Here is a 16,997-nt window from a genome sequence, read left to right as displayed (position 1 = left end):
TTGGGATTTGCCTGACACACCTGGTGCACAATCGCATCAGTATGAATAAGCCAAGCTGTTTGACAAGCCAAGTTTGATAAGGTGAACAGTCTGCTGAGTTAAAATTTTAAATGTAATTTAATTGTAGTTTTTTTTGTCATGTTATTTCTTAGCAATTCATTCTGACTCACATATGAACTTGAAGTGCCATCCCATTCCTGACCCATAGGGTTCAATATGATGTCGGTCCACCTTTTGCAGCTATTACAGCGTCAACTCTACTGGGAAGGCTATCCACAAGGTTGTGGAGAGTGTTTGTTGGAATTTTCCACCATTCTTCCATTGGTGAGGTCACACAGTGATGTTGGTCGAGAAGGCCTGGCTCTCAGTCTGCGTTCTAATTGATCCCAAAGGTGTTCTATCGGGTTCAGGTCAGGACTCTGTGCAGGCCAGTCAAGTTCATCCACACCAGACACTCATCCATGTTTTTATGGACCTTGCTTTGTGCACTGGTCATGTTGGAAGAGGAAGGGGCCCGCTCCAAACTGTTCCCACAAGGTTGGGAGCATGGAATTGTCCAAAATGTTTTGGTAACCTGGAGTCTCCGCTCTAGTTCATCCCAAAGGTGTTCTATCGGGGGGCGACGTGCTTCACACCACTGCATCCGACGCTTTGCATTGGACTTGGTGATGTATGGCTTAAAAACAAAATATATTATTTGAATAGCTTTTTTTTTCTCAAGCTTAACATTCTTAAACTACAATAGATAAAATATTAAGATTATGTTGTATAATCCATCCATCTACCGCTTGTCCTTCTTAGGGTAGTTTAGGGTGTCTGGTGCCTATCCTCATTGCAGTAAAGTCAATGACTGAAAATAAGTGAACAGCTCTTAAAACTAGGGACATTTCTAGAAATAAAACTATTAATTTGGGCAAGTGGCAATTGTTTCATGTCTTCATGAAATGCAAAATGTAAATTTGTGACTGTGAGTGTCTACAGCAGCATCGTTTTTCCACTTAAAATCTTTGGAATTGTACTTTTTCTGTTTGTTTTGTTCTTTTTACTGGAGTGTGTTTATAGGAATTTTCCACCATTTTCCTATTGGTGAGGTCAAACACTGATGTTGGTCGAGAAGGCCTGGCTCTCAGTCTGCGTTCTAATTGATCCCAAAGGTGTTCTATCGGGTTCAGGTCAGGACTCTGTGCAGGCCAGTCAAGTTCATCCACACCAGACACTCATCCATGTTTTTATGGACCTTGCTTTGTGCACTGGTCATGTTGGAAGAGGAAGGGGCCCGCTCCAAACTGTTCCCACAAGGTTGGGAGCATGGAATTGTCCAAAATGTTTTGGTAACCTGGAGTCTCCGTTCTAATTCATCCCAAAGGTGTTCTATCGGGGGGCGATGTGCTTCACACCACTGCATCTGATGCTTTGTATTGGACTTGATGATGTATGGCTTAAAAACAAAATATCTTATTTGAATAGCTTTTTTTCCTCAAGCTTAACATTCTTAAACTACAATAGATAAAATATTAAGATTATGTTGTGTAATCCATCCATCTACCGCTTGTCCTTCTTAGGGTAGTTTAGGGTGTCTGGTGCCTATCCTCATTGCAGTAAAGTCAATGACTGAAAATAAGCAAACAGCTCTTAAAACTAGGGACATTTCTAGAAATAAAACAATTAATTTGGGCAAGTGGCAATTGTTTTATGTCTTCATGAAATGCAAAATGTAAATTTGTGACCGTGAGTGTCTACAGCAGCATCGTTTATCCACTTAAAATCTTTGGAATTGTACTTTTTCTGTTTGTTTTGTTCTTTTTACTGGAGTGTGTTTATAGGAATTTTCCGCCATTTTCCTATTGGTGAGATCACACACTGATGTTGGTCGAGAAGGCCTGGCTCTCAGTCTGCTTTCTAATTCATCCCAAAGGTGTTCTATCGGGTTCAGGTCAGGACTTTGTGCAGGCCAGTCAAGTTCATCCACATCAAACACTGTCATCCATGCCTGTATGGACCTTGCTTTGTGCACTGGTCATGTTGGAAGAGGAAGGGGGCCGCTCCAAACTGTTCCCACAAGGTTGGGAGCATGGAATTGTCCAAAATGGTTTGGTAACCTGGAGTATCCGTGCTAATACGCATCATCATTCCACGAAATTTTCAACAAGAAACTCCGCGGGAAATTTAAAATTGCAATTTAGTAAACTAAACCGGCCGTATTGGCATGTGTTGCAATGTTAATATTTCATCACTGATATATAAACTATCAGACTGCGTGGTGGGTAGTAGTGGGTTTCAGTAGGCCTTTAAGCCTGTCCGCGGAATGTGTATCAACAGCTCCAAATCTTGGGAGTGATATTTTTTTTTACCTTGTCTCCATCCACAAAAGTCCGCCCGTCACTGGCTCGCCTCCAGGAGATGTCAGGCAGAGGTTCGCCCTCAGCGACGCAGGTGATCATGGCGGCATTGCTCTCCACCGCCGTCACATTCTTCAGCTGCGTGATGTGAGGCTGGACTGCAGGCCACGCAGGACGAGGCCAGGTGGACGAAATAAAGAAAAAAGATGGCGAGAGAAGAACATGAGGGTACATAAAACGTCTGGATGATAGATGTAAACACTACACACACTGTGATGCAAGACTGAGGGCTTTTGGTATGTTTTTTTACAGATATCTATATAAAACATTTCCCTTCCCTGGCTCTAAGCCAGCACTAAATTCTGTTTGGAAGGATGCTCTTCCAGCACAAGCCGACTCCCTTGTGACACACTGATAAGTGGTAGAAAATCGTGCTGGGGAAACTCAGTAGCTCCAGATAAGCAAGCCTAAAACGCTGTGCATGTGGGGGGCAAAGAGCACGGCACATAAATGATGGATCGCTTCTTCCACCGTCTTTTCCAGCGATGCTTTCCTTAACAGGGGGCTCGTCAAACCCGTCCTGTGGCTTTGGTGTACTTAAGGCTTTTAAATGTTGTCGGGAGAGCGCTCAAGGGGATTGTGGGACTTTGTCGAAACAAGCCATCACCAACACAGATGGAAAGAGACCAGATCCAGCACTGTGGCCTTTTAATGGTACACTGATGTAACATACGCTGTATGGACTAAAATAACAGGACACATTACACCTACAGGAAGGGAAATCGGAAGAATTGTTTTTGTAGAAACAACATCCGATGTTTCGGAAATACTCTTTAGGACATTTTGGATTGTTGGAAGTCATTTCAGACGAGCATTTGTGTGGTCAGAGGTCAGTGATGACCCAGCCGTAGGGGTGTAATGGTACATGTATTTGTATTAAACCATTTCGGTACGGGGGTGCTTTGATTCTTCTGCCTCTTTTTCAGCACCCAGCATTTTCCTACCCACACAACCATCTGATTGGTTGCATTTATAGCAGTAACAGCCAATCAGCAGTGCGTATTCAGAGCGGTAACAGCCAATCAGCAGTACGTACTCAGAGCGCATGTTGTAAATGCTTAAGCGTCAAACAGATAGGTGTTTAGCAGGTGAGCATAAGGCAGCGTACTCTCCCCAAATGATAATAAACACCTCCCAGTCAACTACTACTAACATCACTATGAGCCCGTTGACCTTCTAGAAACTTAAACTCAGCTCAGTTCGCTCGCAGTTCTGGCTTGAGGTGAAGGCTAATTAGCTTTTAGCGTAACGTTAGCTCATTTTGCGGTGTGTGTGTGTGAGTGTGTGTTTTACGGACAGAAAAGCTTTGAATGGCAGGGTCCCTGCTATAACATGTTGATGAAAATATCACATTTACATAATAAAAATCAACTACAGGCTTACCAAATGCTGTAATAAATCAAGCATGACGAGTTGACTGGAAACTGTTTCTAATGTTGCACTTTTTATATTTAGAAGAAAAGTTTAGTCATTTTATTTAATCTGAGCAACAATTTGAGGCAGTTTAATGTTGATTAACGTGGGCAGAATTATTGTAGTGTTCCCAATGTTAAAAGGATAAAGCCATTGTTTACAAATTTGGTAAATAAATAACCAAAAAATGTATATTTCGTTGTTTTCTTACCATAGCGAAAATTAACCGAACCGTGACCTCTAAACAGAGGTACGTACTGAAATGTTTGTGTACCTTTACACCCCTACCCAGCAGGCACAAGACATTGATACGATGTTGATTATATATACAGTACAGGCCAAACGTTTGGACACACCTTCTCATTCAATGTGTTTTCCTTATATTCATGACTCCATTGCAGGTTGTCACTGAATCAATCAATCAATGTTTATTTATACAGCCCTAAATCACAAGTGTCTCAAAGGGCTGCACAAGCCACAACGACATCCTTGGTTCAGATCCCACATCAGGGCAAGGAAAAACTCAACCCAGTAGGATGGCAATGAGAAACCTTGGAGAGGACCGCAGATGTGGGTGACCCCCTCCTCTAGAAGAGACCGGTGCGCACTCGGATGTCGAGTGCGTCTCGCATAATATTGTGTACTTAACAAACAAAAGGTGAAATAACTGAAAATATGTTTTAAATTGGGGTTTCTTCAAAATAGCTACCCGTTGCTGTGATTACGTTTTCGTACACTTGGCATTCTCTCGATGAGCTTCAAGAGTTAGTCACCTGAAAGAGTTTTCACTTCACAGGTGCGCTTGAAGCCAATGGAAATAATGCCAAGAGTGTGCAAAGCAGTAATCAGAGCACAGAAACCAGGATACAAAATGTTTTCAGTTATTTCACCTTTATATGTTAAGTGTGTAACTCCACATGTGTTTATTCATAGTTGTGTTGCATTCAGTGACAATCTACAATGTAAATAGTCATAAAAAATAAAGAAAACACATTGATTGAGGAGATGGTGCATCCAAACATTTGGCTTGCACTGTAAGTGTTCTTTAAAACTGTTTTCGAAACAACTTGTAAACATGTTATCATATTCGCTATTGCTATCGACGCAAGCTTGATTACAATACGATAGCACGTAAAAATATACATGAAAACAGCCCTGCAGACATCACACATGGGATGGTTTAGAAAGTAACAATAGTTTTAGTTATATTGTAAAACTTGCAAACGTTGATTGGAGTGACGAATGAAGAATTCTTTGGAGCAGAAACGCTATAGACCAGGAGTCACCAATCTTTTTTAAACCAAGAGCTACTTTTTGGGTACTGATTAATGCGAAGGGCTACCAGTTTGATACACACAAGTAAATTGCCAGGAATAGCCAATTTGCTCAATTTACCTTTAATAAATAAATCTCTCTCTCTCTCTCTCTCTCGCTCTCTCTCTCTCTCTATATATATATATAAATATAAAAGGGTATTTCTGTCTGTCATTCCGTCATACATTTTTTTTCCCGTTACGGAAGGTTTTTTGTAGAGAATAAATGATGAAAAAACACTTAATTGAACGGTTTAAAAGAGGGGAAAAAAGGAAAAAAAAATCCAATTAAATTTTGAAACATAGTTTATCTTCAATTTCAACTCTTTAAAATTTAAATTTCAACCGAAAAAAAAGAAGAGAAAAACTAGCTAATTCGAATCTTTTTGAAAAAATAAAAACATTTTTTTATGGAACATCATTAGTAATTTTTCCTGATTAGGATTAATTTTAGAATTTTGATGACATGTTTTAAATAGGTTAAAATCCAATCTGCACTTTGTTAGAATATATAACAACTTGGACCAAGCTATATTTCTAACAAAGACAAATCATTTTTTATTCTAGATTTTCCAGAACAACATTTTTTAAAAGAAATTCAAAAGACTTTGAAATAAGATTTGAATTTGATTCTACAGATTTTCTAGATTTGCCAGAATAATTTTTTATTTTATTTTAATCATAATAAGTTTGGATAAATATTTCACAAATATTCTTTGTCGAAAAAACTGAAGCTAAAATTAATAATTAAATTAAAATGTATTTACTATTCTTTACAATAAAAAAAAAATACTTGAACATTGATTTAAATTGTCAGGAAAGAAGAGGAAATAATTTAAAAAGGTAAAAAGGTATGTGTTTAAAAACCCTAAAATAATTTTTATGGTTGTATTTTTTCTCTAAAATTGTCTTTATGAAATGTACAAGAAGCAAAGTAAAAAAACAAATGAATTTATTTAAACAAGTGAAGACCAAGTCTTTAAAATATTTTCTTGGATTTTCAAATTCTATTCGAGTTTTGTCTCTCTTAGAATTTAAAATGTCGAGCAAAGCGAGACCAGCTTGCTAGTAAATAAATACAATTTGAAAAATAGAGGCAGCTCACTGTTAAGTGCTGCTATTTTAGCTATTTTTAGAATAGGCCAGCGGGCGACTCATCTGGTCCTTACGGGCACCGCGTTGGTGACCCCGGCACTAGGTCCAATTTTTTTTTTTAAGTGTTGCCAATCAACCTATCCCCAGGTGCATGTCTTTGGAGGTGAGAGGAGCCCTGAATACCCGGAGGGAACCCACGCAGTCACGGGGAGAACATCCAAACCCCACAAAGAAAGATCCCTAGCCCAGGATTGAACTCAGGACTACTCAGGACCTTCGTATTGTGAGGCACATGCACTAACCCCTGTACCACCGTGCTGCCTTGCTTGGTTTATTATGAAACAAAATGCCTTCTGTTCCGTCACAATTTGGTCTTCGTCTGAACTTTTGGAACGGATACCTCGGAAAAACTTGGCATTTATTGACAGTTCAAAGTGAGCTTCGGAAGGTCAAAGATGGGTTCACTTACTGAACACTTTGAGGAAGAGCTCTTTCTCCTGAGAACCCGCCTTGTTGGTGGCCTTGCAGTAGTAAAAGCCTCCGTCGCCCTGGCGGATGTTGCGGATGGTCAGCATGCCCCGCCCCCCTTCCAGGCGACTGAGGATGTACTGATCTGATGGCTCCAGCTGCAGGCCTTTCCTGCACAAACACAACGTAGGTGCTACAACACAATAGTCGAGCAAAATGTATTTCAACCCTTAAATTGCACTCATGAAAAGTATCTTATACAGTTAGTGAATAGTTAAAAGGCTGGTTGGACATTCTCCACACGCTTTACGACTTCTTTAAAGTCTGCCACCCAGAGAGAGATCGGCTTCTTCTGCTCGGGAAGCGTGTCTGTGTTGTCAAAGCTGACGTGTGTTGCCTGTTCTTGCCTGCAGGCTGCAAAGACCCTTGTTGTGGTGTGGAATACTAGGGCGATAATCTTTCCATTTCCTGACCCTGCCTGTTTTTTTGTTTTTAACTCCTGTATTGTGAAGTTTTTGTTGATTAATAAATGAAAAAATAATTTGTGAACCAGCTGTTGTGATTACGCAGGTGTACCAAATGTGACCATAGGATGAATCAAAACGGATGAACAAATATACTACAGTACAAGGACTATAATGGCCGTAGACAGTTAGCTTCTAGAGTAGGGGTGCCCAAGTGCGGCAAAGGGGCCATCTGTGGCCCATGACTCATTTGTCATTACACATTACAAAAGACACTAGCAAAAATTTGCTAAACGGCAAGAAGCACAATGACAAAAAATCCAAAATATATATATATGTATATATATATATATATATATATATATATATATATATATATATATATATATATATATATATATATATATATATATATATATATATATATATATATATATATATATATATATATATATATATATATATATATATATAAACATATATATATTTATATATATATATATATATAAACACACACAAATATCAAATATATACATACACAAATATATATATATATATATATACAAATATATATATATATATACACACACACATAAATATATATATACATACTCATACATATAATCATACGTACATATACATACGCATACATACACATATATACATACACATACATATAAACATATACACATATATAAACACATATATACATATACACACATATATACATATACACATATATATACACATATATACATATACACACACATATATATATACACATATATGTGTGTGTGTGTGTATATATATATATACACACACACACACACACACACACAGGTGCTGGTCATATTATTAGAATATCATGAAAAAGTTGATTTATTTCATTAATTCCATTTTGAAAGTCAAACTTGTAGAATGTATACATTCATTCCAAACAGACTGATACATTTCAATTGCTTTTTGCTAAAAAGGAGATGATTATAGCTGACAACCAATGAAAACCCTAAATTCAACATCTCAGAAAATTAGAATATGGTGAAAAGGTCAGATATTGAAGACACCTGGTGCCACACTCTAATTAGCTAACTAACTCAAAACACCTGGAAAAGCCTTTAAATGGTCTTTCGTTTTGATTCTGTATGACACACAATCATGGGGAAGACTGCTGACTTGACAACTGTCCAAAAGATGACCATTGATACTTTAAAGAAGGAGGGCAAGACACAAAAGGTCATTGCCAAAGAGGTTGGATGTTCCCAGAGCTCTGTGTCCAAGCATATTAATAGAGAGGCGAAGAGAAGACAAAGATGTGGTAGAAAAAAGTGTACAAGCAAGAGGGATAAGCGCGCCCTGGAGAGGATTGTCAAACAAAACCGATTCAAACATGTGGGGGAGATCCACAAAGAGTGGACTGCAGCTGGAGTCAGTGCTTCAAGAACCACCTTGCACCGACGTATGCAAGATATGGGCTTCAGCTGTCGCATTTCTTGTGTAAAGCCACTCTTCAATAAGAGACAACGTCAAAAGCGTCTCGCCTGGGCTCAAGACAAAAAGGACAGGACTGCTGCTGAGTGGTCCAAAGTTATGTTTTCAGATGAAAGTCAATTTTGTATCTCCTTTGGAAATCAAGTTCCCAGAGTCTGGAGGAAGACAGGAGAGGCACAGAATCCACGTTGCCTGAAGTCCAGTGTCAAATTTCCACAATCGGTATTGGTCTGGGGTGCCATGTCATCTGCTGGTGTTGGTCCACTGTGTTTCCTGAGGTCTAGGGTCAATGCAGCAATCTACCAGGAAGTTTTAGAACACTTTATGCTGCCTGCCGCGGACCAATTTTATGGAGGTGAAAATTTCATTTTCCAACATGACTTGGCACCTGCACACAGTGCCAAATCTACCAGTACCTGGTTTAAGGACCATGGTATCCCTGTTCTTGATTGGCCTGCAAACTCACCTGCCCTTAAGCCCATAGAAAACCAATGGGGTATTGTGAAGCGGAAGATGCGAGATGCCAGACCCAACAATGCTGAAGAGCTGAAGGCCACTGTTAAAGCAACCTGGGCTCTCATAACACCTGAGGAGTGCAACAGACTGGTGGACTCCATGCCACGCCGTATTGCTGCAGCAATTCAGGCAAAAGTAGCTGCAACTAAGTATTGATTGCCGTACATGCTGAAACTTTCCATGTTCATACTTTTCAGTTGGCCCACATTTCTAAAAAATATTTTTTGGTACTAGTCGTAACTAATATTCAAATTTTTTGAGATACTGAATTTGGGATTTTCAGTATTCGTCAGTACTAATCATCAAAATTCAAAGAAATAAACATTTCAAATATATTACTATGTGTGTAATGAATTGATATAATATGTAAATTTCATGTTCTGAATATAATTACTGAAATAAATCAACTTTTTCATGATATTCTAATAATATGAACAGCACCTGTATATATATATATACATACATATATACACACACACGTAGAACTATATATATATATATATATATATATATATATATATATATATACAAACATATACACACACTTAAATATACATATACACACATACACACACATATATATATATATATATATATATATATATATTCATACATACATATACACACACACACACACACACACGTATAACTATATATATATAACTATATATATATATATATATATATATATATATATATATATATATATATATATATATATATACATACATATACACACACATAAATATACATATACATATACATACACACACTTCAGTGTATTAGTAAACAAACACGGAGGTCACACATTTTTATTAACAACTTTGCACCCGCGCACAGTTGACCTTTTGTTTACACAAAAACCCCCAGCTATAAAGTCATTTTATTCTCACCTGTTTATTTGATGACTTTGATAAGACATTCAATCTGAAACTGGCGCCGTTATTTTTATTTTTTTATTTTTTAACCTCACCTTTTGTGCAGCTGAATTGAAAAGTGATAAGAGGACCTAGTTTAGAATATGCTGATTGACTTCTCTGCGAGGTCTCATGTTGCATGCCAACGAGAATGGTAAATATTGGGGAGTGGGGACGTGTGCATCCAGACGCGCGCCCACACAAACAGAACAACACGGCGACCGCGGCCCCGCCTCCTGCAGGAAGAGCAAGATAATTGAAAGTCAGCAGAGGAAACACCGAAGCCAAGTAATAATAACGCCGGCAAGCCAAAGAGGAAATGAAGAGGGGCCTCATCTTCGGCACAGGCAGTGCAGGACGGGCCTGCTTGGTGGATGTCATTACACTGACTGACAGGTAGTCTATTACCCAACATGCACAAGGCCAAATATCCTCCAGACAAGAAATGCAACTGCGAAGCTAAAGTTAAAGGTTTTTTTTTTTATACTTGGAGGTTAAATTAATAGCATTTGTCAGGGCAGTGGAGTCTGCTTTACTGGACTCTCACCCTTCTTTTTCATTCCAACATTGTTACACGTAATGGCAGAGGTTGAAGGTAATTGCTGCAATGTTTTTTAGCCTCACATGATAAAACGGCCTCCGATCTCGATCAAGTTTTTTAGCCTCAGATCCGATTTCCATTTTGGAGTCCCTATCAGATACTTTGACAATAGTTAAGATAACCAAAAATTGTTTTTATAGCAAGTAGCTAAAGTAAACAAATGTTTATTAAGCTTATAATGATACATCTACACACCCCGTTTCCATATGAGTTGGGAAATTGTGTTAAATGTAAATATAAAGGAATACAATTATTTGCAAATCCTTTTCAACCCATATTCAATTGAATGCACTACAAAGACAAGATATTTGATGTTCAAACTCAAACTTTATTTTTTTTGGGCAAATAATAATTAACTTAGAATTTCATGGCTGCAACACATGTCAAAGTAGTTGGGAAAGGGCATGTTCATCACTGTGTTACATCACCTTTTCTTTTAACAACACTCATATGTTTGGAAAATGAGGAAACTAATTGTTGAAGCTTTGAAAGTGAAATTCTTTCCCATTCTTGTTTTATGTAGAGCTTCAGTCGTTCAACAGTCCGGGGTCTCCGCTGTCGTATTTTACGCTTCATAATGCGCCACACATTTTCGATGGGAGATAGGTCTGGACTGCAGGCGGCCCAGGAATGTACACACGCTCTTTTTTTACGAAGCCACGCTGTTGTAACACGTGTTGAATGTGGCATTGCATTGACTTGGTGAAATAAGCAGGGGCGTCCATGAAAAAGGCGGCGCTTCAATGGCAGCATTTGTTGTTCCAAAACCTGTATGTACCTTTAATGGTGCCTTCACAGATGTGTAAATTACCCATGCCTTGGGCACTAATGCACCCCCATACCATCACAGATGCTGGCTTTTGAACTTTGCGTCGATAACAGTCTGGATGGTTTGCTTCCCCTTTGGTCCGGATCACACGATGTTGAATATTTCCCCCAAAAATTTGGAATGTGGACTCGTCAGACCACAGAACCATTTTCCACTTTGCATCAGTCCATGTTAGATGATCTCGGGCCCAGAGAAGCCGGCGGCGTTTCTGGATGTTGTTAATAAATGGCTTTCGCTTTGCATAGTAGAGCTTTAACTTGCACTTACAGATGTAGCGACAAACTGTATTTAGTGACAGTGGTTTTCTGAAGTGTTCCTGAGCCCATGTGGTGATATCCTATAGAGATTGATGTCGGTTTTTGATACAGTGCCGTCTGAGGAATCGAAGGTCACGGTCATTCAATGCTGGTTTCCGGCCATGCCGCTTACGTGGAGTGATTTCTCCAGATTCTCTGAACCTTTTGATGATATTATGGACCGTAGATGTTGAAATCCCTTAATTTCTTGCAATTGACTTTGAGAAACATTGTTCTTAAAAATGTTTGACTATTTGCTCACGCAGTTGTGGACAAAGGGGTGTACCTCGTCCCATCCTTTCTTGTGAAAGACTGAGCACTTTTTGGGAAGCTGTTTTTATACCCAATCATGGCACCCACCTGTTCCCAATTAGCCCCCAAACCTGTGGGATGTTCCAAATAAGTGTTTGATGAGCATTCTTCACTTTATCAGTCTTTATTGCCACCTTTCCCAACTTCTTTGTCACCTGTTGCTGGCATCAAATTCTAAAGTCAATGATTTGCAAAAAAAATGTTTTCAGTTTGAACATCAAATATGTTGTCTTCGTAGCATATTCAACTGAATATGGGTTGAAAATGATTTGCAAATCATTGTATTCTGTTTACATTTACATCTAACACAATTTCCAAACTCATATGGGAACGGGGTTTGTATTCTTTTCAACCCAAAATGCTTTGCTCTGATTAGGGAGGTACTTGAATTAAAAAAAATTTCACAGGGGGTACATCACTAGAAAAAAGGTTGAGAACCACTGGTATACAAGTAGACAATAGCCAATTAAAAGGTTCCACCTGTCAATCATCACACTGCACCTTTAATCAACATTAATAATGGTGAACTGCACCTATGCCTTTCTAAATGGAAAACCCAACATTTTTATTGCCCCTGGACATCGCATTTAGTGATTTTTTAATAACATATAAGGCCTTAATTTTCGCAAATTCTATTTAATGGCTTAATGCCTATTATTCCCCCGCGGATAACCTGTGGTTCTCAAGTGATTGGAAGAAACTTAGTTGATTTTCCACCACGGTGATGAGGATTAGCAACTTAATAGGGGCTTTTAGACGACACGTTTGTTGCAGCTTGCTCTCAGATTCAAGGCTAGGTTCTGGAGAGACACGCACCTTCCTGGAATTCATGCTCCCCCTGTGTGTTTGTAACAAGGAATATGGAAATGTAATTATGTCTCCCTCAGCGTGCATCTCCTTTGAGGGAACGTGTCACGTGAGTACAGTCTTTAACCATGTGAACCAGGGATGTGAAACGTGCAGCCGGTGAGATGAGTTTGCCAAGTATATTAGACACTATATTGCCAAAAGTATTTGGCCACCTGCCTTGACTCACGTATGAACTTGAAGTGCCATCCCATTCCTAACCCATAGGGTTAAATATAATGTCGGTCCACCTTTTTCAGCTATTACAGCGTCAGTCTCAGTCTTCAGGCTCTCAGTCTCCGTTGTAATTCATCCCGAAGGTGTTCTATCGGGTTCAAGTCAGGACTCTGTGCAGGCCAGTCAAGTTCATCCACACCAGACTCTGTCATCCATGTCATTATGGACCCAGCTTTGTGCACTGGTGCACAGTCATGTTCGAAGAGGAAGGGGCCCGCTTCAAACTGTTCCCTCCCATGGAATTTTTCAAAATCTTTTGGTATCCTAGAGCAGTGGTTCTCAACCTTTTTTCAGTGAACATTTTTTTTAATTCAAGTACCCCCGAATAATTACAAAGCATTTTTGTTAAAATACAGCACTATGTCATCAGTTTCTGATTTATTAAATTGTATAACAGTGCAAAATATTGCTCATTTGTAGTGGTCTTTCTTGAACCATTTGGAAAAAAATATATAAAAATAACTAAAAACTTGTCGAAAAATAAATTCAAATAGAAATAAAGATTTCTACACATAGAAGTAATCATCAACTTAAAGTGCCCTCTTTGGGGATTGTAATAGAGATCCATCTGGATTCATGAACTTAATTCTAAATATTTCTTCACAAAAAATAAATCTTTAACATCAATATTTATGGAACATGTCCACAAAAATCTATCCGTCAACACTGAATATTGTATTGGTGTATTTCTTTTCACAGTTTATGAACTTACATTCTTATTTTGTTGAAGTATTATTCAATGAATATATTTATAAAGGATGTTTGAATCGTTGCTATTTTTAGAATATTTTCAAAAAAATCTCACGTAGCCCTTGGTATACCTTCAAGTACCCCCAGGAGTACGCGTACCCCCATTAGAGAACCACTGTCCTAGAGCTTTCAGAGTTAATTTCACTGGAACTAAGAGGCCAAGTCCAACTCCTGAAAAACAACCCCACACCATAATTCCTCCTCCACTAAATTTCACACTCGGCACAATGCAGTCGGAAATGTACCGTTCTCCTGGCAACCTCCAATCTAGACCCGTCCATCAGATTACCAGATGGAAAAGCGTGATTCATCACTCCGGAGAAGGCGCCTTCACTGCTCTAGAGTCCAGTGGCAACGTGCTTTACATTGCTCGCCATGACCAAAACAATCACACGCCTGAGTCCTATTTGGGATCGAAATTTTCGCCGAATCACAATTTAAGGAATTGTACCGGAAAGCGCATTACTTTTAAGTCAACTAATAATAAATAATTTGGCCCGGCAAATATAAACAGAAAAAAACATAGATTATCGGTATTTTTTTTATTTTTTTTTGTTAGACTTCCAAAAAATTATTTTTTATTTTTTTGGACATCCGAAATTTTGTGTAAAAAGACACAAAAAGTGTCTGAACGCCAATACTGTATACAAATGTGTTGAACTATTTTGATTAAATAAACTGCTGTTCTAAATGTGTCCACTGGATGTCGCGATAGCAATCCTGTTGGGCAAGCAAACGGTTTATACCGGAGCCAAGCACGACATACACAGTAAAGCGTGGCTGCGGCTCCTCCCCCTCGACCCAAATGAAGCGTAAAACCTGCCATTTAACGTCTTCTGCTTCGAACCAACACTATTTTCTCTGTTAAAAGTGGGAAAAGTGAACTCAACCCTTGAGAAGAGTTTCAATCTCTGTTTCTTATGGTTTGTTATCTATTATTTATTTTGTTCAATCCCGGATAGGTTGCAACACACACACACACACACACACACACACACTAGGTGAGGTGAAATTTGTCCTCTGAATTTGACCCATCCCTTTGATCACCCCCTGGGAAGTGAGGGGAGCAGTGGGCAGCAGCGGTGCCGCACCCGGGAATTATTTATGGTGATTTAACCCCCAATTCCAACCCTTGATGCTGAGTGCCAAGCAGGGAGGTAATGGGTCCCATTTTTTCATAGTCTTTGGTATGACTCTGCCGGGGTTAAAACTGACAACCTACCGATCTCAGGGCGGGCACTCTAACAACTATGCCACTGAGTAGGTTATTAGCTTGACCACAAATGATGTGCTAGCATTTCAAAGTCGAGACCCGGAATGGACCACTCATCTGCGCATCAGTTGAGGACATCTCTGCGCTGCTGACTTGTCCCCACCCAAGACCATCTCCGGCTGGCCCCACTATGGACTGGACTCTCACACTATCATGTTAGATCCACTATGGACTGGACTCTCACACTATGATGTGGATCCACTTGACGTCCATTGCAACGGTCAGTCATGGGTGGGAGGGGGGTTGTCCGATCTGCGGTCCCCTCCAAAGTTTCTCATTGTAATCCCATTGGGTTTAGTTTTTTCTTGCCCTGAAGTGGGATCTGAGCAGAGGATGTCGTTGTGGCTTGTGCAGCCGTTTGAGACACTAGTCATTTAGGGCTTTATAAAACTAATTTGATTGATTTAACTAACTAGAAATGTTTTTCTGGGGGGGCCAAAGTAAAACAAATAATTTTTAAAATATGTTTTGAGTTAAGTTTGTCCCCCCCCCCCCCCCCCCCCCCCCCCCCCCCCCTTCCCGGTCTAAACACGGGGTCACAGCTGCGGTAAAGATTAGTTAAACTGTAGTCCAGCCCACCCGGAGAACACCATAATCAAATTTGCCGATGACACAACGGTGGTAGGGCCCATTACAGGGGGGATGAGTCTGCATATAGAGATGAGGTCCTGAAACTTTCAGCGTGGTGTTCAGTGAATAATCTGGCACTGAACACCACAAAACCCAAGGGACTCATCTTTGACTTGAGGAAAAACACTACAGACCCGCGCCCCTCTACATCAACGGTGAGGAGGGGGAGAGAGTCAGCTCCTTCAAGTTCTTCAGCACCCTCATATCTGCTGACCTGTCCTGGACCCAAAATACAACTGCGGTCATCCGGAAGGCCCAGCGGAGACTCCACTTCCTGAGAGTGCTGAGGAAGAACAGACTGGAGAGACAGCTGATGGTGACCTTCTATCGCTCCGCTGTCGAGAGCCTGCTGACGTACCGCATAACAGTGTGGTACGCCAGCTGCACTGAATCAGACAAACAGGCGATTCAGAGGGTCAAAAAGTCTGCAAAAAAAATCATAGGCTGCCCCCTGCTCTCCCTGAAGGATATACATAACTCCCGTTACTTCAACAAAGCAAAAAGCATCACCAAGGACAGCACACACCTTGGCTTCCAACTGTTTGACCTGTTACCATCGGGCAGGCGCTACAGGTGCATCAGAACTAGAACAAACAGGTTCAGAGACAGCTGCTTTCCCAGAGCTGTAACCGTCTTGAACTCTAACTTATAATAATAATTCACTCCTATACAATATCCTACCCTAATACCCTACTGTGCAATACTACCCTTCGAGTGCAATACGTCCGACACGGATTGTTATTTATTACTTCGGTACTCTTGTCTTGTTCTGTATATTGTAAAGTATTTTGTATTTCTATAGTGTTTTGTATATTGCACAGGATTGCTTATTATTTTATTGGATAGTAGTCTGTTTATTTCAATTTTTAGTTTTTCCGTTATTACCTCTTGTGCCCATATTTGTTCTTACTACCGCACCTTAAATTGGAGTCCTTAATCTCGTTATATGCAAATGTAATGAAAATAAAGTCCATTCTATTCTATTCTTAAAAAGGGCGAACATCGACTACGATTGGAATCGGGACATCGATAGTTTTTGTGGCTCTAAGGAGGATTGTGCACAAACTACTTTGTGAAGTAACGCGGCCTTATCCGGTGAATAATGACACAGTACACAGTTTCACATTTGGTGCTGATCCAGATTAGGATT

General features: G+C 39.6%; 1 protein-coding gene across 1 annotated transcript in view; it reads right to left on the bottom strand.

Moving 5' to 3' along the window:
* Positions 1 to 16,997, bottom strand: part of LOC133544058 (neural cell adhesion molecule 2-like) — a 744,172-nt gene that overhangs the window by 110,084 nt on the left and 617,091 nt on the right. Inside the window, exons 7-8 of the mRNA XM_061889087.1 lie at positions 6,690 to 6,859; positions 2,352 to 2,497 (exon numbers count right to left, since the gene is read on the bottom strand). Coding sequence (XP_061745071.1) covers positions 2,352 to 2,497; positions 6,690 to 6,859 — 316 coding nt within the window. The remainder of the gene's footprint in view (positions 1 to 2,351; positions 2,498 to 6,689; positions 6,860 to 16,997) is intronic.

This window comes from Nerophis ophidion, linkage group LG27 (genome assembly GCF_033978795.1).
Source record: "Nerophis ophidion isolate RoL-2023_Sa linkage group LG27, RoL_Noph_v1.0, whole genome shotgun sequence".
NCBI lineage: Eukaryota > Metazoa > Chordata > Actinopteri > Syngnathiformes > Syngnathidae > Nerophis > Nerophis ophidion.
Note: the sequence above shows the minus strand (reverse complement) of the source record. Positions and strands in the feature narration are given on the sequence as shown.